Source organism: Indicator indicator, chromosome 3 (assembly GCF_027791375.1).
Source record: "Indicator indicator isolate 239-I01 chromosome 3, UM_Iind_1.1, whole genome shotgun sequence".
Classification (NCBI taxonomy): domain Eukaryota; kingdom Metazoa; phylum Chordata; class Aves; order Piciformes; family Indicatoridae; genus Indicator; species Indicator indicator.
In genome coordinates, this window is record NC_072012.1 from 31,305,504 (window position 1) to 31,331,793 (window position 26,290).

At 38.1% G+C, this 26,290-nt stretch overlaps 1 protein-coding gene across 1 annotated transcript in view; it reads left to right on the forward strand.

Moving 5' to 3' along the window:
• The first annotated feature begins 7,250 nt into the window (after positions 1 to 7,250).
• Positions 7,251 to 26,290, forward strand: part of ATP6AP1 (ATPase H+ transporting accessory protein 1) — a 52,028-nt gene continuing 32,988 nt past the window's right edge. The window contains exons 1-5 of the mRNA XM_054399847.1: positions 7,251 to 7,363; positions 15,204 to 15,330; positions 15,436 to 15,504; positions 23,154 to 23,347; positions 24,393 to 24,436. Of these exons, the coding sequence (XP_054255822.1) occupies positions 7,251 to 7,363; positions 15,204 to 15,330; positions 15,436 to 15,504; positions 23,154 to 23,347; positions 24,393 to 24,436 (547 nt within the window). The remainder of the gene's footprint in view (positions 7,364 to 15,203; positions 15,331 to 15,435; positions 15,505 to 23,153; positions 23,348 to 24,392; positions 24,437 to 26,290) is intronic.

Below are 26,290 nucleotides of genomic sequence, written 5' to 3' on the forward strand. Positions count from 1 at the left end.
GCATTTATGCAAAAACAATAATTTTAGTTTTTATTGCTCATCTTGATGGTCATAGTGGAACTGCCAACATGTAAGTACTATATGCTTGAAATTGTTGTAAGTCACTTATAATTTGAAACACATGATACAGAATGTTTGGAATGTTTCTTTTTTGAGGAGCTTGTGTTATTTAAAGTAAAAGTAAATTCTCTCCCTAAACTTTAGTTATGTTTATGTTTAATTATTGAGAAAATACAATGTATGTTCAATGAAGTCCTGCAAAAAGTTGCAAAGTTCTGGCTGAAACCTATATTCCAGACATGCTTTTGATCCAAGACAGAGCCTTTTGTTCTGACAAAACTTTCTAGAAAAAAGCAGTAGCATTTACAAACAGAAATAAGTGTGTAATTAGCAGCAAAGAGCTGGAAACTGGATTAAGTCCCTCAACAGAATATGAAACTGAGTGATCTGTGCATTCTAACATCAGTGGAGACTTTCTGTTGATTGTACTATTAAATTCAGGTTCTGAATTTTAATTCAATAATTAGCGAACTAATTGTAGAATTGCAGGACATGAGCATTCCAGTTGACATGAGCTTTCCAGGATCCGAGTCTTAAGATATGTGTGGCTGTTAAGGCTGGGTTTCTTCAAGAGTGATAAAAGGGGTTTTGAAGACATTTAGGTGTTGAATGGCAAGAAGTAAAACATGAACCATATAAATAGTAACTGATGTCTTTATAAATTGCCTTTGTAAAGTTAGTTTTGAAGTTACCTTTCTTATTAAACAGCTATTAAAAAAAAGGCACTTTATAAGCCCAGAAGGGTGACTTAAGTAAACACTAAAGAAATAGATGAAAAGCCACTAGTCTGCTGCTTTTGGTGTCATGTGTTGTCAGAGATTTTTTGAATCAGAAAATCATTTGGGTTGATCATCAGGTCCAACTGTTAACCTAGCACTTCCAAGTCTGTCACTTTACCGTGTCCCTAAGCACCACATCTACACATCTTTCCAATACCTCCAGGAATGGTGACTCAACCACTTCCCTGTGCAGCCTGTTCCAATGCTTGACAATCCTTTCAGTGGAGAAATAATTCCTAATATCCAATCTAAACCTCCCTTGGCAAAACTCGAGGCCTATTTCCTCTCATCCTGTCGCTTGTTACTTGGGAGAAGAGATAGACACTCGCTAAACTACAGCCTCCTTTTGGATAGTTGTAGAGAGCAATAAGGTCTTCCCTGAGCTTCCTTTTCTCCAGGTTAAACCACCCCGGTTCCCTCAGCAGCTCCTCATACAACTTGTTCTCTAGATCCCTCAGCAGCTTTCTTGCTGTCCTTCGGACATGCTGTAGCATTTCAGCGTCTTTCATTTAGTGACAGGCCCAAAACTGAACAGAGCCTTTGAGGTTCAGCCTCACCAGTGCCAAGTGCAAGGAGACAATCACTTCCCTAGTCCTGCTGGTCATGTTTTCTGATACAAGCTATGATGCTGATGGCCTTGAGAAGTGCTGGGTTTGCCTCAGTTCTTTCCCAGATGTAGATACTTGCTACCAGGAAAAGGGAATCCGTCCGTATGACTTGTGTTTCGCCTTCTGCACTAGCAGACACACATGGCTAGTTAACACCTGCAGCTTATCTCACAGGACTCTTTTTTTTCTGAGCAGGACTCTCCAATCATGAAGCAAAATTTGCTTCTACATGGCTTTAATACCATTGGTAATCCCTTTCCAGAGGGAAAAGTTTTGGATTTCTTCCCATATGCACATGTCAGTAATGTGTTAATTTGGCAAAACACATACATTTTGCCTCCCCGCTCCCAAAAGGAAAGTCCATGCTTTTTCTAGGAAGTTTCCCTATTTTATGTCTCAAAAGAAAAAGAACTCAGTATTTTCTCCTTCCACCTCTTTGCCCCTAAAAGACATCCCAATGAACAAAGGACTAATTCCTTTCTTCAATAATAAAATGACTATAAATAATTATAAACCAGGATTACAAATTAAACATGTGAGTGTAGCAAAGTAGTTGCTGGCCAGTGTTTGGCATATGTAAAATACTTTTTTAATAGGAGATGATAGTAGTAATAGTAACTGAAAGTTTTTTTAAAAAATAAATCATTCAAGTCTTGTATTTTTTAATTTAAGACCCTAGATTTGAATATGTCTCTTATCTGGAGAGCTGGAGAAAGAGGTTCATATAATCACAGAATTACAGAATGTTAGGGGCTGGAAGGGACCTTGAAAGATCACCTAGTCCACCCGCCTGCCAGAGCAGAATCACCTATACCAGGTCACGCAGGAACACATCCAGGCAGGTCATGAATATCTCCAGAGAGGGAGACTCCACAACCCCCTGGACAGCCTGTTCCAGTGTTCCATCACCCTCACAGTGAAAATTTTTTTCCTCACATTTACATTACTCCTTATGCCTCAACTTCCACCCATTGCCGCTTGTCCTGTCATTGGGAATCACTGAGCAGAGCCTGACTCCATCCTTTTGACAATCACCCTTTGCATACTTATAAACATTCATGAGGTTCCCCCTTAGTCTCCTCTTCTCCAAGCTAAAGAGCCCCAGCTCCCTCAATGTCTCCTTGTAAGGAAGATGTTCCACTCCCTTAATCTGCGCTGGGCTCTTTCAAGCACTTCTCTGTCCTTCCTGAGCTGAGTGGCCCAGAACTGGACACAATACTCCAGATGCAGCCTCACCAGGGCTGAGTACAGGGGGAGGAGAATCTCTCGACCTACTAACCACACCCCTTCTAATAACACCCCAGAATGGCCTTGGCTTTCTTGGCCACAAGAACACATTGCTGGCTTGTGGTCAACCTCCCATCTACTAGGACCCATTAGTCCTTTTCCCCTTCACTGCTCTTCAGCGAGTCAGTCCCCATGGACTGGAACATGGGGTTGTTATTTCCCAGGTGCAAGACTCTACACTTGCCTTTGTTGAATTTCATTCAATTCCTCCCTGCCCAACTCTCCAGCCTGTCTATGTCTTTGCTGAATGGCAGCACAACCTTACCCTGTGTCAGTCACTTTACCCAGCTTGGTGTCTTCAGCAAACTTGCTGACAGTGCTCTCTATTCCCTCATCCAGGTCATTGATGAATATATTGAATAGCACTGGTTTTATAATATCCTGCTGTAGTACCATGTTATCTCCCCATTGCATCGCTTAAAGATGAAATTTGCATGCAAAATGAATGATACATTTTTATCACCTGCCTATAGATAGCTCTTCTGGATTATCTTGTACTACAAATTCTCCTTGTTTCAGTAGACATCCCTTTCAGCCTGATTGTAGCCCTAAATTTACCTGCATCCCACACAAATCTGGCATTTACACTTTTTTTTTTAATTCAAATTTTTTGCACCAGAAATGCAGAATTCTGAAGTTGAGTGGATTTTTTCTTAAAAAAAGAGATTAAGCATCTACCATTTGATCTTTTGTCTCTGATTGTTGTGTATGAGTCATATATTTCAATTTTGACAGGGTAAGAAATATGTAGTATATGATAGGCATGCATCTGTAAAGGAAGGTGTGTGTAAATCCAGAGTAGATCCAGGCTAGGAGTAGAATCTAAACATGTGGTATGTCAATACTATAGCTTCTCTTAACAAAATTTTTTTAGTTAAGTGGACATACATTGTAATGGAAGGTGCTTTTTTTCTTCATTGCCGTTTCACAATGATTTAACACTGGATTTCAGTATTTTGAATTTGTGTGGGATTTAAAAATATCTTCATGTTCATGAAGTTCTAAACCTGGATTCAGCTTTACTCAGGGTTTTCAAGGAAAAAGCCCTGTGGAACATGCAACAGTAAAGTATGTGTGCTTTTGTGTATACCAGCAGACATCAACCAAATGTTTTAGATTTCTTCTCACAAATAAAAGAACCATGGAATTTTAGAATCATTTATGTTTGGAAAAGACCTCTAAGAGTCCAGCTGTTAACCTAACACTGCCAAATCTGCACCTAACCCATGTCCCTAATCACCGCATCTACACTTCTTTTTAATACCTCCAGGGATGGTGATTCAACCACTTCCCTGGGCAGCCTGTTCCAATGGTTGACAACAGTTCCAGTGGAGAAATATTTCTAATATCCAGTCTAAACCTCTCCTGGCACAACTCAAGGCCATATCTATTTTCCTATCACTTCTTACTTGGGAGAGGAGATTGACCACCACCTCACTATGACCTCCTTTCAGGTAGTTGTAGAGAGTGATAAGGTCTTCCCTGAACTTCCTTTTCTCCAGGCTAAACCACTCTAGTTTCCTCAACTGCTTCTTGTAACACTTGTACTCTAGACCCTTCACAACCTTTATTGCCCTTCTTTGGAGCTACTCCAGCACCTCAATTTGAGATCATCACTGTGATCTTACCTCATTTTAATTAAATGAAAGAAATGAAATTTTGAAAAATCTCTTTCCAATAGGTGTATTTTTTCCTTATCACATGGTAAAAGTCTTTATTTTTAGGAGTGAAGGGGAAAAAAAAAAGGAAAATGAGAAAATGTATGCAGATATGTTTGTGAGGCAAATTTACCAAGACAGGCACAATAAAGTCCATCTTAACAGAACAGGGTTGGGTTGGTTTGGTTTGGTTTGGTTTGGTTTGGTGTTTTTTTCAAATCTTTCTTCACTTCAGTTCTTCCTAAACTGGGTTTGTGGAGAAATAATAAAAAGGAAAATTGGAAAATTCACTGTGTTTTCAGTTGAAAGTTTTTTTGTAAGTAGTAAAGTAATCTGAGAGAAAATGATCTGGTTGTTTCCAAAAGTTCTAAGACTGTTTCTGTAAGGCAGAATATGGAAAGCATACCTACCTACTGTGCTCCATCTCACTTGTGTGTGATTTAGGCAGTGTGTGCAAAAACTACAAGATAATCTAATTTTTTTACATATTGCCAGCTGGAAAGAGATGGGGGCAATATACTTTTCTTTTGTAATTCTCACCCTTACATTAGCTTCTTTCTTAAGCCATTTTAGATGCAAGAAGGCAGGAATCTCTTACATGACTGGCTCCTTGCCCAGGGTGTCAGCATCTGAGTACAAAGTTGTAAAAGAAGTTGCACATGCCAGCAGTGGAATTTTTGAAACTATATAAATGTTTTAGCTCTCTGAAAAAGCTCTGTGATAAGAGAGTTGAGTACTACTTACCCTTTTAAAAAGTATAGAATTGTAAAATATTACATAAGAAATAATTTTTCTGTTGTAATGAAGTTCCTGTCAGGTTGCAACACATAACAACTGTACAACATTATACCCTTGTTGGTCTTGATTTCCATACATTCAGATCAGATTGCTGAGGGTTTATTCTAGTGTGGAAGTCCTCAGTGTTGAACTTATTTATCAAATCTGTTAGTGACGGAGGTGACCCACAATTACCTTACTCTTCACTGTCACATGTCAGAAGAATAGTGAATAGAGCACTGCTTTCTTGCACTGTTTTGCAAAGGTCTCTGCATTGTGCGAGCTAAAGAATGAAAGGAATCACAGTGTGGGTAGGCATGGGCTTAATGAAATAACACTAGAGTAATAAAGCACTATTTCTCTGGGTTGCCAACTGCAATGCAAATTAGCAGGTTCAGCAAAATGGAAGCTTTGCTGGAAATTTCATGATTCCTTTAGTATTTTGGGCTCAACCACATTGTGCACCCTTGATTTATAAAATGCTGACCGTCTTCATTTTTCATGTGAAGGTTAATTGTAAGAAGACAGACGGACTTACAGCCCACTGGCTTTGTGGGTGGGACGTGCTCACCAAAACTGTCAAGACTGTTCTGGACAGTTATGTGAAAAAACAGATTACCCACATTCTGGTTTGAGAAATTATTTTGTTTGTGTTGACTGAGCTATTACAATTCATACTAAAGTCTCCCTTAGAGCATTCCAGTTCTACCCCTTTCTTTATGCTCTGGGTCGCTGTCTTACCTGTACACACCCTTACACAACCAACCAACCAAACACTGGCTTGTCAAAAAGAAAGATGAAGAATATCTAACATCTCAGAGAAAAAGAGGAAAGAATGCAATTAAAGAGTTAAATTCAGTGTTATATAAAGATAACATGGAGAAGGAACATGTAGATGGCTTTATTGCTTCCCTCAAAATTATTCTTTTTGTCTCAGAAATTGATTTCAGATTGAAATAAGGAAAAAATTGCCTTATATGAGGCAACAGCCATGTAACAGTATGTTATGAGTTAAGGCAAATAGATTTAATTAAGCTGCATTTGCTCAAATTCAGAACTGCATTTCTTCTGACATCTGTTTCTATCTTCTCTTACAGTTTTCATTGTGCTTCCTTATTTTCCCATTCTCAACATAGCTAACAATTTCTTTTGTGCATTACCCCTAACATGTTCTGATTCTGAAGAGGTGTCTGTGCCCTGTGCTGAACAAGTGTTGAGTGACTGCTGCCACCTAATGTAGTCAGAAGGTTTAGAAACAGCTTGGTTCTTGGCAAGAGCAAAAAAAGTATGCCAGAGGAATTTGCTTCCCAGCCTGAAGAAATTCTCTATGACTATTTTGATCTTGCATGATCATGTCATACCATGTTCTTAAGTTATTATAATTTGCTCCTGACTTTTGATATTTTTTCATCTTTGGGACAACATTGCACCATGCAAAAGATAGCTGAACAATTCTATGTTTCAGTGGATAGACTCCAAATGTACCATTTTCTCACTTTCTTCCTTCTTGCTGGAATCTGCAATGGATAGATTTACTGCAGATTTCAAACCTGTCAACACCCAAATGTGTGACACCAGCTCTCAGTACATGTGAAAGAACTAATCTGAGGGACACGATAATATGTAGCAGCGGAAGAAGATAGAAGTTCTGTAGAATACATTTTGTGCAGCATGGGAAACTTTTCTATAAACTCCATTTTGAAGTTGAGTAACTCTTATCAGCCTGCAGTTATCAAGAAGTTAGAAAACAGTAGGACAGGAATTTGGACTTCATGACTCTCCCTTGTACCACAGCCCATCTGTGAAGGGGATTATCTACTGGAATGTTAGAGGAGTCTCTCTGAGGTGAGTTTTATGAGCTGCTGAAGTCACACATGTAAAAGTCGTTAAAAATGTGTGTAAATCCCAACTTCAAGCTAAGGAAGTTCATGTTTTGAAAATTCCCAGTGCTGTTAGAGAGCAACCTCACCCAGCAGCCTGGCTGAATCCGGATAGCTGCTGCTGAACCGGGAAGTGCAGCTGTGCATATGCTCAGACTTTCCTTTGCAGCTGGCCAGTCACAGACGCAGTTGCCTGGAGTCATGCCGCAGCTCTGCTCCGCTGCTCTAGCCCCACTGTTGTGCACCCTCGCTGTGCTGCTCAAAATGTCTCTGTCAGTGGACCATGTACCAATGCTTTTTTGGTCAGCTCAGAGGTAAGCAATCTAATAAAAGAGAATCTCTCTCTCTGCTATTGCTCTGTGTGTGTGTGTGTATGCAGAATGTATTTTATATCATCAGTTGTGGTAAACAACTTTTGGCCAATAAAACTACCCAATACATAAATTTGCTTCTCAGCAGCCAAACAACCTAACACATTAATTTACCTATTTTTATTCTAGTGTTTCAAGATGGGTAGTAAGAAGTAAATAAATTCCGTATTCTTCAGATCTGAAGTAGATATGCTTTATTCACCCTAAGGCAACCTTGAACTCCACTGTTACAGATTTCATGACTTAAAAGCACAACCATAAGGCAGTCTTGACAGATCCAAAAAGACACATGAAATTCAGGGTTTGCATGTACTTAAGAAGTTAGACTTTGAACCTGCCTTGAAAGAGCCAGATAGAGATCTCTTTTTTCCAAACAGGGATTTTATTCATGCAGACTTTAAGGATTTTACAGAATTACTTGGGATTTCCAGAAATACAACAGCTTGGGAAATGCAGTAGCTTCAGGTGGGGTCCTGGATATGTAAAGTTGTAAGAGGACAATGCATCGTTTATTCACAAAGCTGTTTCTGCAGGGCATACACTTTGGTTTTGTCTAGGAAGTACTGTCCCAAAATACAGGAGCTTGTGGTATCACAGGACTGTTTAGAAAGGCCAAAGGCAAGCTCCTGTTCTGGGCAGGAAGATGACAAGTACTCTAGGTTTGTCTAAGATGTGCTTTGGCCTCAGCAAATTACTTCACCTCATATGTTCTGCAAGCACATATGTACCAGACCTCATTCAACAGGCTTGATCTCAGCTGGATATTTATTCATTTGTCTAATACAAATAATCCATAACACTGATAGTGTTTAGTGTTTGTCCTAATTCCTCTGGCTGACTTCACGAGTATAAATGCTTTCTTGTACTGTGAATATCTTTGATGCACAAGTTAAACCTCACTTTTGCTCTAAGGATGAACAGAAGGGCCTCTAGTGTCAGGGAGTCCTGTTGAGACTCTTTGTTGGCGTGACCAAGCTGTGTATGCCTGGGCAGGAGCAGTTTTGCTTCTGAGCTCCTTTAGTCATCAGCTCTTGTCAGGTCTGAATTCATGGGGCTTGATTCTTTTCTGTCTCTATTGCTTAATTCCCAGAGTGATATTCGTGTTTTACTCTCCTGTAAACTGAGAAAGGAATCAAACCAATGACTTCTTGGGAAGTAATAATCCTTTTTAGCTAGATGTGCTGGATTCACTCTACTTTTCATGAGGATTTGAGCCATTCTTCAACACATTTGAGACACTGTGAATTATCTAGCTGTCACTAGGAAGAGATTAGACTGGATTCTGTTCTCATCTATTCCACTGTAAACCTTTTGTCTTGAGGCAAGATTATTAAGATTTAAATCTGAGAGCTTAATCTTGTCAATTTATTTTCCTTTTCTTTTCTTTTCTTTTCTTTTCTCTTTTCTTTTCCTTTTCTTTTCTTTTCTTTTCTCTTTTCTTTTCTTTTCTTTTCTTTCCTTTTCTTTTCTTTTCTTTCCTTTTCTTTCCTTTTCTTTCCTTTTCTTTCCTTTTCTTTCCTTTTCTTTCCTTTTCTTTCCTTTTCTTTTCTTTCCTTTTCTTTTTTCTTTTCTTTTCTTTTCTTTTTTCTTTTCTTTTCTTTTCTTTTCTTTTCTTTTCTTTTCTTTTCTTTTCTTTTCTTTTCTTTTCTTTTCTTTTCTTTTCTTTTTCTTTTCTTTTCTTTTCTTTTCTTTTCTTTTCTTTTCTTTTCTTTTCTTTTCTCTTTTCTTTTCCTTTCTTCTTTCCTTTCCTTTCCTTTCTTTCCTTTCTTTCCTTTCCTTTCCTTTCTTTCCTTTCCTTTCCTTTCTTTCCTTTCCTTTCCTTTCTTTCCTTTCCTTTCTTTCCTTTCCTTTCCTTTCCTTTCCTTTCCTTTCTTTCCTTTCCTTTCCTTTCCTTTCTTTCCTTTCCTTTCTTTCCTTTCCTTTCCTTTCTTTCCTTTCCTTTCCTTTCCTTTTTTCTTTTCTTTTCTTTTCTTTTCCTTTCCTTTCCTTTCCTTTCCTTTCCTTTCCTTTCCTTTCCTTTCCTTTCCTTTCCTTTCCTTTCCTTTCCTTTCCTTTCCTTTCCTTTCCTTTTTTCTTTTCTTTTCTTTTCTTTTCTTTTCTTTTCTTTTCCCTTTCCTTTCCTTTCCTTTCCTTTCCTTTCCTTTCCTTTCCTTTCCTTTCCTTTCCTTTCCTTTCCTTTCCTTTCCTTTCCTTTCCTTTCCTTTCCTTTCCTTTCCTTTCCTTTCCTTTCCTTTTCTTTCCTTTCCTTTCCTTTTCTTTCCTTTTCTTTCCTTTTCTTTTTTCTTTTCTTTTCTTTCCTTTTCTTATTTTCTTTTTCCTTTTCTCTTTTCTTTTTCTTTTATTTTCTTCTTCCCTTCCCTTCCCTTCCCTTCCCTTCCCTTCCCTTCCCTTCCCTTCCCTTCCCTTCCCTTCCCTTCCCTTCCCTTCCCTTCCCTTCCCTTCCCTTCCCTTCCCTTCCCTTCCCTTCCCTTCCCTTCCCTTCCTTTTCTTTCTTTTTCAGGGAATCTTTCTCCAGGTGTACACCATACAAACAAGCATAGTACTTTTCTGCCTTTTCATATGTTGTGCAGTCATGTTGAGGGCAGTGGCAAACATGTGCAGGAGGTTTTGGTTTTGCTTCTTTCACACATAGCCTGGACATTGGATTCTTTTCCCAGTTGTAATTAATAATAGCTTTGACATATGTCTAACCATCTGTTAAGTATTTCGAGGAACTGAACCTCCTTAGAGAGTCACAGCATATGAAATTTGCAAATTTTGATATGGTTTGATTTGGTAACTTTGACTTTTTTTTTTTCCCCCTGAAAGAAATAAATGGATGTCTCAAGATCAAGGCATTTTTTGTATTCAAAACACTTAATCAGTTCACTTGTAGATAATACAGGCATGTGTATGAGTACTATATCTCTGCATTTAAAGGCAAATTAAATGTTGGAAAGAATTGTTCCTAGGATAAAAGTTATCCTGTGTGTCTAAGAAAAGATCAGTGGTTCCTTTGTCCTAGTTCCTAGTTTGTATAAACAACACACCTGTTGCCAATATAAGCAAAATCTTATCAGTTAATCCTGGCTAGTCATAAAAGCAAACTTTCCACCCAGATGCAAGTAGCAACTTGTTCTACTGCAGATTGTTCAGGTTTATACAGATTTAGAGCAAGAAAAACAGGATACCACTATCCTGATTAAACTAGTTTCATGTTAGAATAGAACATTTTCTGGAAGAGGTGTTCCACCTCCTATGACCTTTTCATTTTTGAAAGGTAAAGCTCTTGCAGGGCAAGAAATTAGTTCTGGTGAAAGTCAATGAAGCAACTGGATGCATTCCTGTGCATACTACCCTAAGTGATCCTGCTTTGTGGAGGGGGTTGGACCCTATGACCTCTTTCAGGTCCCTTCCAACCTCTGATATACTGTGACACTGTGATACTGTGAACTGGAAAGATTTGTGCTATTTTATAAAATAAAGTAACAGTAACAGCAGCTTTTGGTTGCTAACCCTTAACTCTGCTTTATTTCTTGGTGCTTTGCTGTGACAAAAGGTATTCAGTAAGTGTAAGCTCCAAATTTATCACATCTGAAAACTACCATTAAGAGTTTTAGGAAGGGTAACTATAGAACACAGCAATTATCATGGATTTCTATTCACTTTGTGGAAACATGTCCTGCCAGTTTAAAAGTTCAGTGATACGTTGATCAACAGAAGCTGAGATTCACTGATCTATTCCACCATCCTCTACCAGGTTGTCTGGTAGGATACAATATCAAATAGTTAATACATTTTACTCTTCTTTAGAACTAGCTACTGTTTGTAAAGCCATATCTCAGAACACTATATCAGAAGAATGTAACACTTTATGCACTGTCTGTTTTATGCACTGTTATCGTGCTATTAAAATAATGTTAGATGTCAGATACAGGTGGAACCTGCAACTGATAAATACATGTAGTATGCAAATCATACAGGAAGATGATATAAATCCTTACAGGGACAAAAGTAAATCAAATAACTCTTTTCTCTCAAAATGAAAATGCAGATCTAGACTTTGAGAAAAAACCCAAATGTTTTCTGCCAAACTAACATCTTTCTCCATTAAAGTCTGGAGGAAGATGGGGTGGGAATAGCTCAGTTGCTCACAGTGTCCTGCTTTTCACAAAGACATGCTGAAGTATCAATAGACATTCTCTAGCTAACTTTGGCCTAGAAAAAAATGGCCTTTATCTTCTATTAGCCTTTAAACTAATATCTCCTGGTTGCTTTTTGAAGAAGGAGAGATGGAGAGGTTCCTCCTGCATACAATACAAAGCAGAAACTTGATTTAGCTATTTTCAACCAATAATCAAAGGAATTTCTTTCCCTCCACAGATTAGAGAGGGAGCTTGGATAAATACCTTCATTAAAATTAGCTTTTGTGATTCCCCTGTCATGTGTTTTAGAAATTATTTTTATGTACAATCATTGAAAATATATTACTGTTTTCATTTATTCTATGCTTATATGGGGAAAGAAATCCTTTTCTGGCAAATAAGGCACTTTGAGGAGCTGTTAATGTCAAATAGTACATTTTCAGTGTTTCCTAAAACTTCAAGGAATTTACTGAAAAAATCTACTGGACGAAGGTGGAATATAAAAAGGATACAATAGAATGTTTTAGCTGTAACTTTATTGAACTTCTTTGGAGATACTGTGTGTTAGCATGTAGCTAGCTGTGTTTACTTCCAATGTTCAGGAGAAAATATTATTTCTTATATGATAATCACAAGATGACTAAAAGAGACAACTCTCAAAAATAACTTGTAGGAAAGAGTTCAGAAGCTAGCTACAGAGCAAAAATGTAAGCTCACAAGTTATGATGATAGAAGTCCTGTTTTTTTTTTTTTTTCCATCTACTCTTCTGAGGGTCCAGATACAAGAAATCTTGAAATATTTGCTTCCATCAAAAATAAGATCACAAATCCCAGTCCTGCCTAGGAAGGACACTGGGTAGAGAAGAACCTATATGCTTCAACTTAATGACATCCCAGAGCAGTTAGGGACAAAAAAGAGGCAAAATAAAGGATTTTTTCTTTCCTTTCTTTCTTTAGAGCATTGTCTGGCTGTAGGGGAAAAGAGAAAGAAGTTGAGTTTTAAGTTTCCTCCTAATTAACCAGCACAAAAGCACATGCATTAACAGAGATGCTCCTCATTGTGAGACTCCATGGCTGATGACCCCAGGATGGTTTTACAGCGAGGTTATGTCTGTTGCGTTTGGCATGCAGATGAGGCTGGGTTTTTTTGCACATTTTCTGTGAACAATCAATACTAGCAATCAATACGTGTGTTGGCCTACTGCCTGTTTCATCCTATGGCTTCCTTTACTGATTTCTTGCTTACCACTCTCAGTGCAGAGTTCAAAGGGATGGATCAGTTCATTGCATTCAGTAAAGCACACCATGGGTGTATCCGTGATACACTGTCCGGGGCAGTCAGATATATCTCAGTTCCACTCTGCAGTTCACAATAAGCCAGCTAGCAAAACATACATTTCCTTGTCTGCACACTGGTGAGAATGTTGTTGCTGCTAGCTGACAGTAACAGCCCATTCAGCGAAAGGTGTAGCCTTGCCTACAGCCATGCATAATGTTCAGCAAACTATTTAAAAGAAGCAAAATAAGTGCATGTATAATGATATGGTGAATATAAGTAAGTATTAGGCAAACATTGCCTTGTAATAGAATTACTAACTAACCAGGGTGGATTTATGTTTCTAATATGATGCTGGAGTTAATAAAGTAGACTGACTGGAAGACAAAAGATCTCACAAAAGCAGCTTTTCAAGGTTAGATATCTAGCAAAAAGTTGCTTTAAGGAACAGGGAACCTCAGGAGCAAGTATGCTTTGAAACAGGATCATTAAATGCCTTTGGCATTGAGCTGCTGCAAATAATTGTTTTGTTTCAAGTGCTTTCTATTACATTTTATTATTAATTTTAAGTCCTGAAAGCTCTCAAAATCTTAATCTTTTATAATATTAAGCATCAACCAGATCTATTTAGTTAGCTTTTAAAATAAATATACCAAGATATTAATTATTGTTTTCTTTTGCACAAGCTGTTTTTTAACACCTCTGAACTTAATCTATCTTCTTTTCCTTTACTATCATAAGTATTTTGGTGTGGCCAAGCAGTGGATGAAGTCAATATGAAAATCAGTTCCTGGACAGTCATTCACAATCTTTGTGATTTTGTGTTTTTCAATATTTTATTTTTAAAGATTAGACTTAAATATTTGATTTTTTGGATTTCTGGAAAATTGAGGCATGTTTTAGAATTTCTAAATTGTTTAGCTTCATAAATGCAAGTTAAGGTGGATTTCCAAGCACAAATTAAGAAAGAAGTGAAGATGCTGACTAAAACTAGGAAAATATCAGATGGCACTTTCAAGAACACAGACACAAAAAAAAAAAAAAGGGAAAAAAAAAGAGTCATTCTTGCACAGCAATATTTACTTCTAAAACTTGAAAAGTCGCAAACATTTAATTTAATTTTAACATTTACAGCATGTTGTCCTGAAAGACACTTCCCCAAACCCCCAGGTCTGAAGTAAGCTCGGTATCTAGTACTGCAGGGCTACATTGTTTTATCTCTGCTGCAGATGCAATTAGAGGCCTTTGATTGATTCTCAGCAATCTTCATTAGAATTACTGGGAAGTCTTGAAATGAAATAGAGATTTTCCTTTTCAAAGAAACAACACTGAACTGCCCTGTCTTAAGAGACTGTAAAAATTGTTCTCATTCATAAAAGCTTGCTGAGGAAGGGTCATTTTTTTTAATAGCTTTTGGATTAGAACATTTAATCAGCATCATAACTTCACCAAATTACAATCATATAATAGCTGATGCTATAGCACACTGCAGTTCTCTGTATTCTGTTTTTTGAATTAGAACCAGTTAGGAAGCCTGGAATGTCTGATTTCTCAGGCGTTAGCAACTGATATGTATTTGGGGAAGATGGGAGATTGTTCTTCAAGCTCTGAGTTTTCTATGGAGTGATAATTTTACCTTAATCAAAACACCTACAGCCAAAATTTTCATAATGAATTTCATCACTGTAATCACGTGTTGCATACTGTTAAAATCCCAATCAGGTGTTGAAAAAATAATGCCACCTCATTTTGTCTGTAACTGTCTTTTGTAGCAGCAAAACTAAATACATGAGTTATTTCTCCATTCCTCGTAATGAAAGGCTGGCAAAAGTATCATAAGCTTTTCTTTCTGTCTTGAGCCACTCTGTTCAGAAGAGCTCCTTGCTTCTGGAAAGGTGGCCTTTCTGAGCCAATTTGGCAGAATGGTTCCTTCATGTGAAAACCTTAAGAGAGAACAAAGTGTTACAGTGATGCTGAAAAACCACTTTTACATAAGAAAAGTTTTAGAAAACATACTGTTTTATGACAGCTTGTGACAACTTTTTCTGGGAGCTGGGATTCTCTCTGGGAATGTTCTCTGAAGGTTTTCAAAATATTGCTCTTCATTTTACTTAGTATCTATACCTTTTTTGTGCTGCTGTACACAAACAAGAAAGCAGAGAGAAACAATTATCTTGATTGGACCAATTTTATTCCTGCTGTAGCAGTTAAGGTAATATGGGCATAAATGGACAAGTTCTTTTGAGTAGAATGAAAGTAAACTGAATTGTAAACTTGATCTTAATCCAAAAATGATATCATTACTTGTTGCTGCAGCATATTGAAAGAAAGAAGTGTCATAATTGGCAGCTAATTTTACAGGAAAAAAGTAATTTCTTTGTAGATTACAGTGGAATCCAGACACTGCTGTGCATGAAGGACATATTGTCTCAGCACAGGAGCTGACTGAAATCTTGCAACCTGTTTTTACCCAGAGTTCCAGAAACCTCGTCTTGTTTCTGCAAGATAAGGTATGTAACATTAATTCCTTTTGTCTCACCAATGCTCAGTACAAGTCTGTACCTAAATGAGATGCCACAGCTCCTTTTCACCAATCTACTCTCTTTGTTTTTCAGCTTAGCATAGATGATTTCACATACTTCAGTGAATCCTACGGTAACAAGAATCCATTTCAAAATGTTCAGGCAAGCATTTCTTTCTCCTATTTCTTCATATGCAGTATTTAATTTTTTAAGTAAGAAAGATGAAAACAGACAATAAAATGGAAAAATTAAGCTAAATTACAGCAGTTTTCCTCTTGAAATTGTGTATTGAGATTATTCTAGTTTGAGCAGATGGGTTAGAGGAAGTCAATTGAGTTTGCAGAAGTGTGTTTTCTAGCTACTTTATTTCCAAACATCAGATTTTCAGAATTGATTGTAACTGACCAAATTGTTCCTCAACATGCTGCTGTTTTGTATTATATATATATGTGTGTGTAAAGAAAAGGAAAAAAAAAAAAGAAAAAAAAGCCACGGGAACAAAAGAAGCCATAGGAATTCATTATTCCTGATTTTCAGAAATGACAGCCATTTTATTCTCATAGAAATTGAAGTTCATGCAGGGACTTAATTATTTCATATTTGAATGCAATTATTACATGACTAGATACTGTATTGCCCTAATCTTCATGAAAAAAGATGTCATGCTACTTGAGTAGTTTGAAATAAACTTCAGGCACAGAATCTAAGACTGAGTCCTCCTGAGCCAGTCAGCAGCTGTAACTTCTGTCCTCACAGAGAAGGTTTATGGATTTTGTGTATGGCATCTGTGGTTTTACTTACATGACAGTTTATTGAATGTAGTTAGACAAAGGAAGTGTTCACATGTGGAAGTCATAAAGGCATTCCTGCAGGCACTGCAGGATGAACAGAGCTGTTAGTAACGAAACTGGTAGCAGAGCACATGAGGAAGAGTAAGTTCCCAAGCACCACACAACAAGCTGTATGTGTTATTAAATACATAAATGTTTTCATATTACCTGTCTCTACATCTATACTGTCTAAGATCTTCACATAGGATCATAGGGTTTGGAAGGCACCTTCCAAGGTCATCAAGTCCAAACCCCTGCCAGAGCAGGACCATAGAATCCAGCACAGGTCGCACAGGAACACATCCAGATAGGTCCTGAAAGTCTCCAGAGAAGGAGACTCCACAACCTCTCTGGGCAGCCTGCTCCAGTGCTCTGTGACCCTCGCAGTGAAGAAGTTCCTCCTCACGTGGAGGTGGAACCTCCTGTGCTGTAGTTTATATCCATTACCCTTTGTTCTATCACAGGGTGCAAGTGAGCAGAGCCTGTCCTCTCCCTCTTGACACCCAGCCCTCAAATACTTATAAACATTTATTAAATCCCCTCTCAGTCTTCTCCTCTCCAGTCTAAAAAGCCCCAGGGCTCTCAGCCTCTCCTCATAGGGCATATGCTGCAGTCCCTTCATCATCCTGGTGTTGTCTGCTGGTATCCAGGGAGAAAATTCATTCTTGCAGAATATTTTTTTTTTTTGGTTAGAACTTGTTATCTTGATCTGAAAAGCACAGATTTTTCCACCAAGCAAAATATTAATTATGAAAATAATTAATTGTAATAGCCACCATTATGTTTTATTTTATGAAGTATTGATGGGTTGTTCTTTTTGTGTGGAGGCAAAGCAAACCATGAATTGCAGTTATGCATTATAAAAGAATTAAAGTTATTTTAAAATCCTCTCCTTTCACCACCACCTCCCATTTCCCACCATATCTGCCCCTTTTCCACCCCACCCACCCCATTTTCCCCTCATATCCCAGAGCACCTGGGCCTTGTTTGAGTCTCCTCCCACCTCAGGTGTGGCCACTTTGCCCTCCCCACCCACTCCCCTTTATAATCCCTCTCAGGAAAGGCTAAGCCTCAAGCTGAGCCCATCTGGGTTGAGGGATCCTTCTCTCCTCACTGGTGAGTCCTCATGGTGCACTATTGGTGATGGTGGGCAAAGGCCAGGGGGCCTGGTGGCCCCCTGGTCAGTTAGAAATAGGGTTAACAACTACTCCAATATCATCCATGGATGTTGGCTGGGCCTCCTTACTGGGGCTGAGCTCCTCTGTGTGGTATCTCAGTTGGTGGAAGGTCTTGCTCCTGGCTCTAGGATGGCTGCAAGAACTGGTGGTGGTGGAGCAGGAGCTGTTTAGGTAGAGTGAAGGATGGTACAGAGCGAGCAGAAGCTGCTTTAGGAAGATGAAGGGGGTTGGTGGGGGAGGCAGGGGCATTAAACTAGATGACTAGATGAAGGGATCTTAGAGGTCATCCATTCCAACCTTTCCTCCATGGGCAGGGACACCTCTCAGACTTGGTTGTTCAAGGCTTTGTCCAACCTGGCCTTGGACACTTCCAGGAAGGGAGCATCCACAACCTTCCTGGGCAGCCTATTGTACAGTCTCCCCACTCTCTTACTGAAGACCTTCTTCCTAAGATCCAGTCTAAACCTACTCTCTCTCAGCTTAAAGCCATTCCCCTTTGTCCTGTCTCTAGACACCCTTATGAAAAGTCTCTCTGCAGTCATATAGCAGAGTTGAAGAAATGTCTTACTGAGGTATTGGTCTCTGTGTGATACTGTCAGAGTACAGACAGATTTATGAAACAACACAGATGAAACAGACTGAAGAATTTCTGCAAATCTCATGGTTAAGATTCCCTGCCTAATACCAAGCCCCCACAGTCCTTTCTAAGATTTTTGTGCAAAACTGAGCATCAGAAATATCCAACACAAGCACAGTTCAGGTGGATAAAGGGAGATAACAGATTTACAGCACATGTGTGGAAAAAGATACAACCCTCTTTCTGTACACACTGCACAATTCTTGTCTATTGCATCCAGTTCTTGCTTCAGCCACATCTCTAAGACTCAGACCCACTGCACTGTCTGTGACTCTCTAGATCTTTACTCGCCTCTCGGTGCTGAAACCATTGCTGTTACTGAGCTCTTCTGTGCTCACACTGGAGGGTTGTTGTGTTTGGGGTTTTTTTTTTTTTTTAATGTTAGAAGGGAAAATTAGGCTTCCTTACTTACTACAGAGATAAAAGCTTAACTTTTTTCTCCTTGTGCATGTTTTAGGAACCTGCTGAGCTGATCAGCATTGCCATCTGATGAGCGACATGAGTAGATGAATTAAAGGTGTTGTCTGCTGCTTGCTCTTGTTTTAACATACCACAATTCCACCAGGGACAAACAAATAAGAGTCCAGTCCAAGACTCCCCAGCCACATTTGCCTTGTCAACAACTGTCTAGGAGAAACCCATGTGAACCTCCCTACATCATATATTCCATTAGTATAAATTATTAGAATGAAATATTTTACAAGTGGCTACAGACCTATTCTAAATTAATCCTTTTGTTCCATTATGAGGCAATAAAACTTTACATTTCTGAGAGCTCTTGTCAGACATGTTGCTTCACTCAAAAATAAATGTATGCAAAGGTTGGGAGGCTCTTCCTCTATCCCACTGCATTCATATTAATCAGGCTTGCTATGTGTGGCTCTGTAGACAGCAATCATCAGCTGTGCCTTCCTGGAGAAATTTGGCTTGCAACCCTGTAAGAAGCACAAATCACATTAGGCTTAGGCCCTGGTCTTTTCCTAGGAGGTCTAAGTGATCTGGGAGTGCAAGCTGGATCTGTAACCAAACTGCAACACAACTTTGCAGAAAATAATTTATTTTTGTCTGATTGGTGCCTGTTACATCTGCAGCATGGCAGCGTTCCTTACATCTTCATGACATTTTCCTTATGTCATTGATACTAAAGATCTTAATCTTTTTGCCATAGAACAGCATTTTAACAGTGATGCTGGAACAAAACCAACTATACAGTCTGTACATGGGGTTTCAGTAATACTCATTTGTAGTATAAGGATCATTGGTTGTGTCCACAGGCAGATCTGCTAGTTCTTCTCTGGTATACCTTCCCTCTCTGGGTTTAAAATCTACACAAAACTGTGTCTGAAGCAAATTTGGTTGCTGCCTGGCTTCAAAACTGGGTTGATTTCAGAAGGTGATTTCCAAGCTAGTAATGATGTGGTAGTCTTATTTAAGTAGGCCCTGGATGCTTAAGAGGATGGATTTCAAATTTTCTTCTTCTGCCTTGTAATCAGGATTCCATCAGCACTGTAGATAAAGTTTATAAACAAAGGCTGGAGATGAGTCCAGAGACTGATAGGCTTGTATCCTGAGTGGACTGGGAACCTACTGAGTTCCCCAGCTGAACAGTGTCATGTTTAAGTAAATCTTGGTCTGTGTCTGCCAGAGCAAAGATTTAAACCCAGGTTTTCAACAAGTTGAATAAATGTCAGTAATGGTTTGTTTGCTTTATGACCTTGCCTCTGTTCCCTTTCTGTCTTGGAGCTGAGAACATTTTTACATTACAGCTTTTCTAAAACTGAAAAGTTTCTTTTCACAATTTGCTTCCCTTAACTCCAGCACTTTCTAGATTTGTTCTGTTGGACTTGGCATTCTTAATGCTTTCCTATCAAAGTTTGGTGGGGGTGAGGTGCTGCAACTTGAGTGAAAGAAAATGAGATGTACAAATTAAATATTTCTTTTTTACTTAGGTGTCCATATGTAGAATTTTGTCAATATCCATTGCATAGACTTGTGGCTTTGGGGCCAGAAATTCTCTTTATACTCATTTATTTCCATCTTGGATGTAACAAAGGATACAAAAATTTGATCAGTTGCTATTGCATCAGTTACACTTGAGTTACTTTGGGAAAGAAATCCATTTTTAATCATGCTATGAAAGACTGTCATAATATTCACAGAACACAGGACAAAGTGAAGGTCAAGTCTGAATTCTCACTGGGGAAATGAGAATCTTTGATGTTGCATAATCACAAATTTTTATACTTTCACACTTTATACAAGTCATTCATTAAGCTATAGTAGACTTTACATGTCACTCTAGTATCCTCCCTTTGAAATTAAAAAATGCTAATGTATTCACAAACCTAAACTGGAGATCTCATTTAGAATGTATATGTGCATGTAGCAGCATGTGTACTACAAGGAGGAAGTGTTGTATATAAAAGAGTTACAGACTTGTAAACCACAGAGCCATTTGCAGATATTAGATTTGTTCAACTACTTTAGCAACTGTTTCGAGCTTGTGGGATCAATGGGTTTGTATGCCCTAAAAGAATTCTATTTCCAGTTAATACAAAAGGAATCATATAGGTAGAGCATTTATTTTAAACATTCATATAACTTTTTAATTAAATAATAAAGTACAAAGATTGGTACTTAGAGAATTTTTTTTTTTTGGTCAAGCAGTCACCTACCCTACCAGCTATTTTTTTTAAATACTACCTTTGGTTTTACCCCAAAAGTGCTCAACTTTGTAGAACTGCAGTGTATATTAACACACTCCGGAAGTGCAGTTGTATAACTATTATTCTGTGTCATTGCCATTCCTGCTTCTATATCCCCATCATATCCTCAGTCAGTGGTCATAGACTGAGGAGTACTGTTTAGTCTGATGTGTTACAGAGGTCCTGCTATAGTTTTGATTGTTTTCTTTCTCTTTACCTTTTGTAGGGTTTATTGTTTGTTTGTTGATTGGTTGGTTTGTTTTGTGGGGGTTTTTGTTTGTTTGCTTTGGTTTTGGCTTTTTTTGGTTGTTGTTGTTTACAAGGGGACAAGCAGAACTGCATAATTATCAAAATATAAGGCCATCATTGATTCATTCAGTGACATGATAATGTGTGTTTTCTCTAGCCTTTTCCAAAAAGAATACTAGTATTTGATTATTTTTTTTTAAATTCTGATCACTCTCAGCCACTGAATGGTCATTTTCAAAGAGCTGTTATGCCTCTTAAGGTTTCATTACTGAAAGGTAGCACTCAGTTCTGAGTCTATCTATTATTGTGTACATAAAATTGGTGGGGTTTAAATTTTTTGGTTTTTTTACTCTGTGCTCTGCTGAAAGCAATGGGCATTGAATTTCATGTTACTGTGCTGCCCACCAGACTGCACCAGAAGTTCCTTCTCCAGTTCTTCAGTCAGTCCTTATATTTACTGTGTTGGATAACTGAGTGTAATCAGCATATTTCATTAGCTCAATGTTTATGCATTTTTACCAGATAATATATGAATATATGGAACAGATCAGTCCCTAATCAAGTAAGAAATATTTTTTTTCTGCCCCTTGTTGTCTCTTTACCTATTCTTTACATACTTCCATGTGAAGATTGCCTCTCCCTCATTAAAGTAGCTTAATTTTTTCAGGATTCTTTGCTTCAAGTTTCTGCTGAGATAGGTGGCAGTGCAGGATTGGTCAGGAGCTAAGGCACAATTCAGATATTACTCAGTAATGACGCATTTTAAGTCTTATTCTGCAATAAATGAATGATCTGATTAATTTATATCCTTGGAAGAAGTGGCTGTTGCTAGGGGGCAAGGCATTAAAATACTAAAATTAAGTAATTGGCTAGTGCTCCGAATTTTAGCTATAAATCCATATATGCAAACTAAACTGAAATGTATCATCCCTTCCTTTCAGATGGTACTAAAAATGCTACTCAAAAATCTGTGAACTACACCAGTGCTTTCTGCTCTGCTTTAATTTCTGCATTATTCTCCCTTATGAGAATCTATAGAAAATGAAAACAACTAGCCTTTGCCTAGGAAGGAAAATATCTGAGCAATAAGAAAGAAACAGAGCAGGTCACAAAAGTGGTAGGCAGTCAGAGAAAAGAGAAAAAAGGAAAAAGATCAGAGGAAGAAATGTGTTAGCAACACCACATCACTTGTATTAGGTAGAAGGGGAGAGAAAGTCTGTAACAACTTGAATATCTGAATGTTGGATCAAGTGACAAACTCAATCTAGATTTAAATGTAGAAAATGGGAAAACAAAGTTAAGTTGAAATTTAGAACTTAAAAAATATATTCTAATATTCACACTATATTTGAGGTACATTAATTTTGATCATGATCAAGCCTCTATTGCATTTTCTTTTGATGACTATTACAAATTAATTTTATTATTAAGAAAAATATTTGGAATTTTTTTGACTATGTATATTTCAAATTTATAAAACGAAAATGGTTTTAAATTCATTTCAGTTAAGGATTTTTATGAGAAACTCAGTTATGAGTATAATAAAGTGATAGATACCCTGATGCTTGAGTATCTAAAGCAGTTCAGCCTGAGTTTTATAATAATTTGTATTTTGAGTAGAAAGAATGTACATGACATGAAGCTTGTTTCTGTGTCTTTGGAGGCTCTGATGAACCTGAAACATGTAGCTTGCTTTAATTAGTATTTACAAATTAAACACTTACCAATACCATGTGCTCTACTACCCAGATGTACTAGGAGGAAAGGTATTTATTATGCAAAATATGACTCTGTACTGAATAGAGCTGCTGGAACTTGAGGTGTCTGACATTGATCCTTTTCACTTCTGAGGGCCTTTAGTTAGATGGTTTTCTCGTGAACTTTGCTTCTGGCAGCATTCATAACCTGACTTTTCAATACATTTTTAGCTCAAGAACTTCTGCATCACCTCTTTCTCCTTTTTCACCATACGTGTGGAAAGGACAGCAAGAATCTGATGTCACTGAGTGCCTTAAGCTTGCCTCAGGAAAGTGAAGGAATAAGAGCTACATGTGCCCTTCCACTGTCCCCTTCCAGGAACAGCCAGCAACCAGCATCATGTTTATCATTGTGGTTCCTTACCTTTAATACTAAATTAAGGAGACATTAAAAAAAAAAAAGTTTGTGTTTAATTATTAAGCAAGTAAATAAACTCTTCATAAATGTATTACAGGAAAGTCTTCAGTCTTCTCCTTCATCTTTAGTTTTGCCAGCTGTTGACTGTGAGGCTACCAGGTATCTTCTGAGCTTTCTTCAGGAGTCAAGAGACTGGAAATTAACAAAAATAACAAATCTCAATGTCTCTCATCTAGAAGTGAATACATCTAAACCAAACCTAGTGGTGATTCAGCTACAACCACTTGTCAGGTAGGAGCTTTACACAAATGAAACTGACACATGTGTGCATGATTTTTAAAGCTTTTGAAAATGTCACTTGTTTTCAGGAAATTTAAAAACTGAAATGGAAGCTTAGAGGGTTAGCAGTTATTTTTCTTGCAAGGGTGGATTTAGTGTTTTGTTAAAGTCCCCTGATGAGCTTACCAGGTGTAATAGATTAATTATGCTGAGAAAGTCAGTCAGGCATTGCTATGTTTCCAGCCTCATTATATGAGAACAAAGGGACAGCTAATAAAACTAAATGGCAGCACACTTTCAGTAAAAAGGCTGAATTGTTTCACTCAACACATGATTAATCTGCAGAATTAATTACTAGAAAACATTCCAGGGGTCAAAAAACCCAGCAGGATAAATAAGCAGGCAAATAAACATACAGGAAAACCTATGCTTAATAAAAATAAAGAGCCTGGTTTTCATTACTCTAGAAGGAAGAGTAGGGCTACGATTCTTCATGTTTCCTGGTCTAGGACAACTGTGATCTAATGGAGATAGAGAAACTGTTCCTTCAGGAGAATGTTTATTAGAAAATATAGGACGTGTGTATTGAGCCCCTCTGCTTAGCTTCTCCTTTTCTTTCTTCTCCCTAGTATGTTACTTGGGCATTTGTATACATCAATATATGGAGCATGTAACAACAGGTCTTCAGGAAGTGTAATTATAGCTATCACATCACTATACAAAAAAGGGCATTATACCCATTTTAAGAAGCTCATGTACTAGTCTTGGGCAAAGGGCCAACACGAAATGACAAGAAAGCTGTGCAAAATTGGCCAAAATACAGTAGTCTGTCTTCTCTGCAGTTGAGGACATATGAGAAGTTTGGGGAATCCGCTGAAGGTGAGGTTGTTGTACTATTACTGCCTTTGCAGAAGAAAAGGGTCATGAGGAGGAGATGAGAGAATGATGGACGGACTGATGCTGACTTTTTAATAGTCAATGTCTTTGTACATTTCTGATTCACATTGTTCTTGCATAGAAAAGATTTTGAACTATTTTTTCCTACTCTATTTTGTAGTGGTTTCAATGAAATTTCCACGCTGGAAGCAATTGCTGAAAATGGTAAGCAATATGACCAAGGTAACTAACATTTCATAATTTAAGTCTGTGTTTTCACTTGTGCAGATTGTATTCTCTCTTTCCTGGGTTGTATTGTAACACTTCTATTTAAAGGTCTTCTTTGCCTGCATCTATAGTACTTATAAGCAGTCAAATATCATAGTGCTGAAGTACCAAATGTCTGATTCAAAACCCACCAAAACGGATACAGCTGTTACCTGAAAGGTAAGGACAATTCACCTGTCCTTCAAGCATGAGCCTTTGCTCATAGTCTGAAATCTTCATGGTTCAGAATACAAAAGTCCCTTCCAATCCAAACCATTCTATGATTCCACGATCTCTGTGCAGCTTGGACTATCCCCTTTAATCTTTCCTTGGACACCAGCAGCTGAAGTTGTGAGGCTCATCCAGCACTTTGAAGGTCCTAGTTTCAACAGGAGGTGTCTGAGTTAATAGGAAATGTTTTTCTAAGCTTTGTAAAACAACACTGATGCCATTCACAAGCTTTGATTTTAGAGCCTTTTGTTTATTTTGCAGGTATTAAAGACTACTGGGTAAAGTTGTCTTAGACTGGATCTTAGAAGTTTTTCAGTACAAGGGTGGTGGGACTCTGGAATAGGCTGCCCAGGGAGGTTGAGGATGCCTCCTCCCCAGGGGTGTTCAAGGTGGACGAGGCCTTGAGCAGCTGAGTCTGGTTGTGAGGTGTCCATGCCCATGACAGGCAGTTTGGATTAGACAATCTCTAAGGCCCCTTCCAAACTAAGCCATTCTATGATTCTATGAAAGTTGAATCTTTGCATTTAACACTATAATAAAACTTCTTGCCCAGCATCTGTCTGACAAAGAGGTGTCATATACCAAAGAGGAACTGAGAGACATGTAGGGTTTTTGCAAGGGTTTTGCTTACTACTCTGAGTACCGTAATTGAGGTATAAAGCCTTCAGATCACTGTAGTGGTAGTGTAAGGGACATGCAGTGTAGTGTAGTGTGTGGTGTAGTGCAGTGTAGTAGGCTGATAATTAAACCGTGTCCTTGGTGCCTAAGACTGTTTCTGCCCACGGCTGCAGGCATAAAATCAGAAGCAGATTTCAAAATCAGAGAAAATATCTTAATCCTGAAATCAGTGACATGTCCTTTTCCCTTTGGTTTTGCACTGCTCCAAAGTGAGGCTATTTTTTACGCTCAAATAACCAGGTGGATTTCCATTTCTGAATTGCAAAGGGGTTGTTTCGTTCTCTTTTGTTGTTCCCGGAACGTATTAGATAGGAAAAGCCTTGGCTTAATGTTGGCCTTGGCTAAACATTAGCTTTTTCTTTGTAGGCCATTTCTTTCTCCAGCTGCACAAACTCAAGAATAAGCTCTGCAAAGTCATGTAAGGCCACTTTATTTTGGAACAGCAAGATTTTCTGGGGACCAGGGGAATGATGGAGGAACAGGCAATACCAACTTTCTGTTTCATGTCAACTAAGTGTTTTCAGGAAAAGGAGTGTAGATCAGGGAAGATGTGCCAGATCGTATGGCCACATTCAAAATCTGCCCTTAGTATTCTGTATCTCAGCTGTGCTCTAGAACTCTGGGAGCGTGTACTGAATATTTTGCTTTATTTGTTAAAGCAGCCACTCAAGGCATTGCTGAATGAAAACAGGAAATAAAATTAACAAGAAGTTTCAAGTCAGATTAAAGTTACTAAGCCACAGTTCCTTAAAATTATCCCCCCTGAGCATCTGAGCAGCAGATGGGAGAGAGTCAAAAGAGAGTAATTCCAAAAGTAGTAGATGTGCCCCAAACGCAGTCTTCCAAGTCATTCAGTCCAGGCTCCAGCTGGTCTGGGTGTCTAGGTATTGTGTATAGTACAAC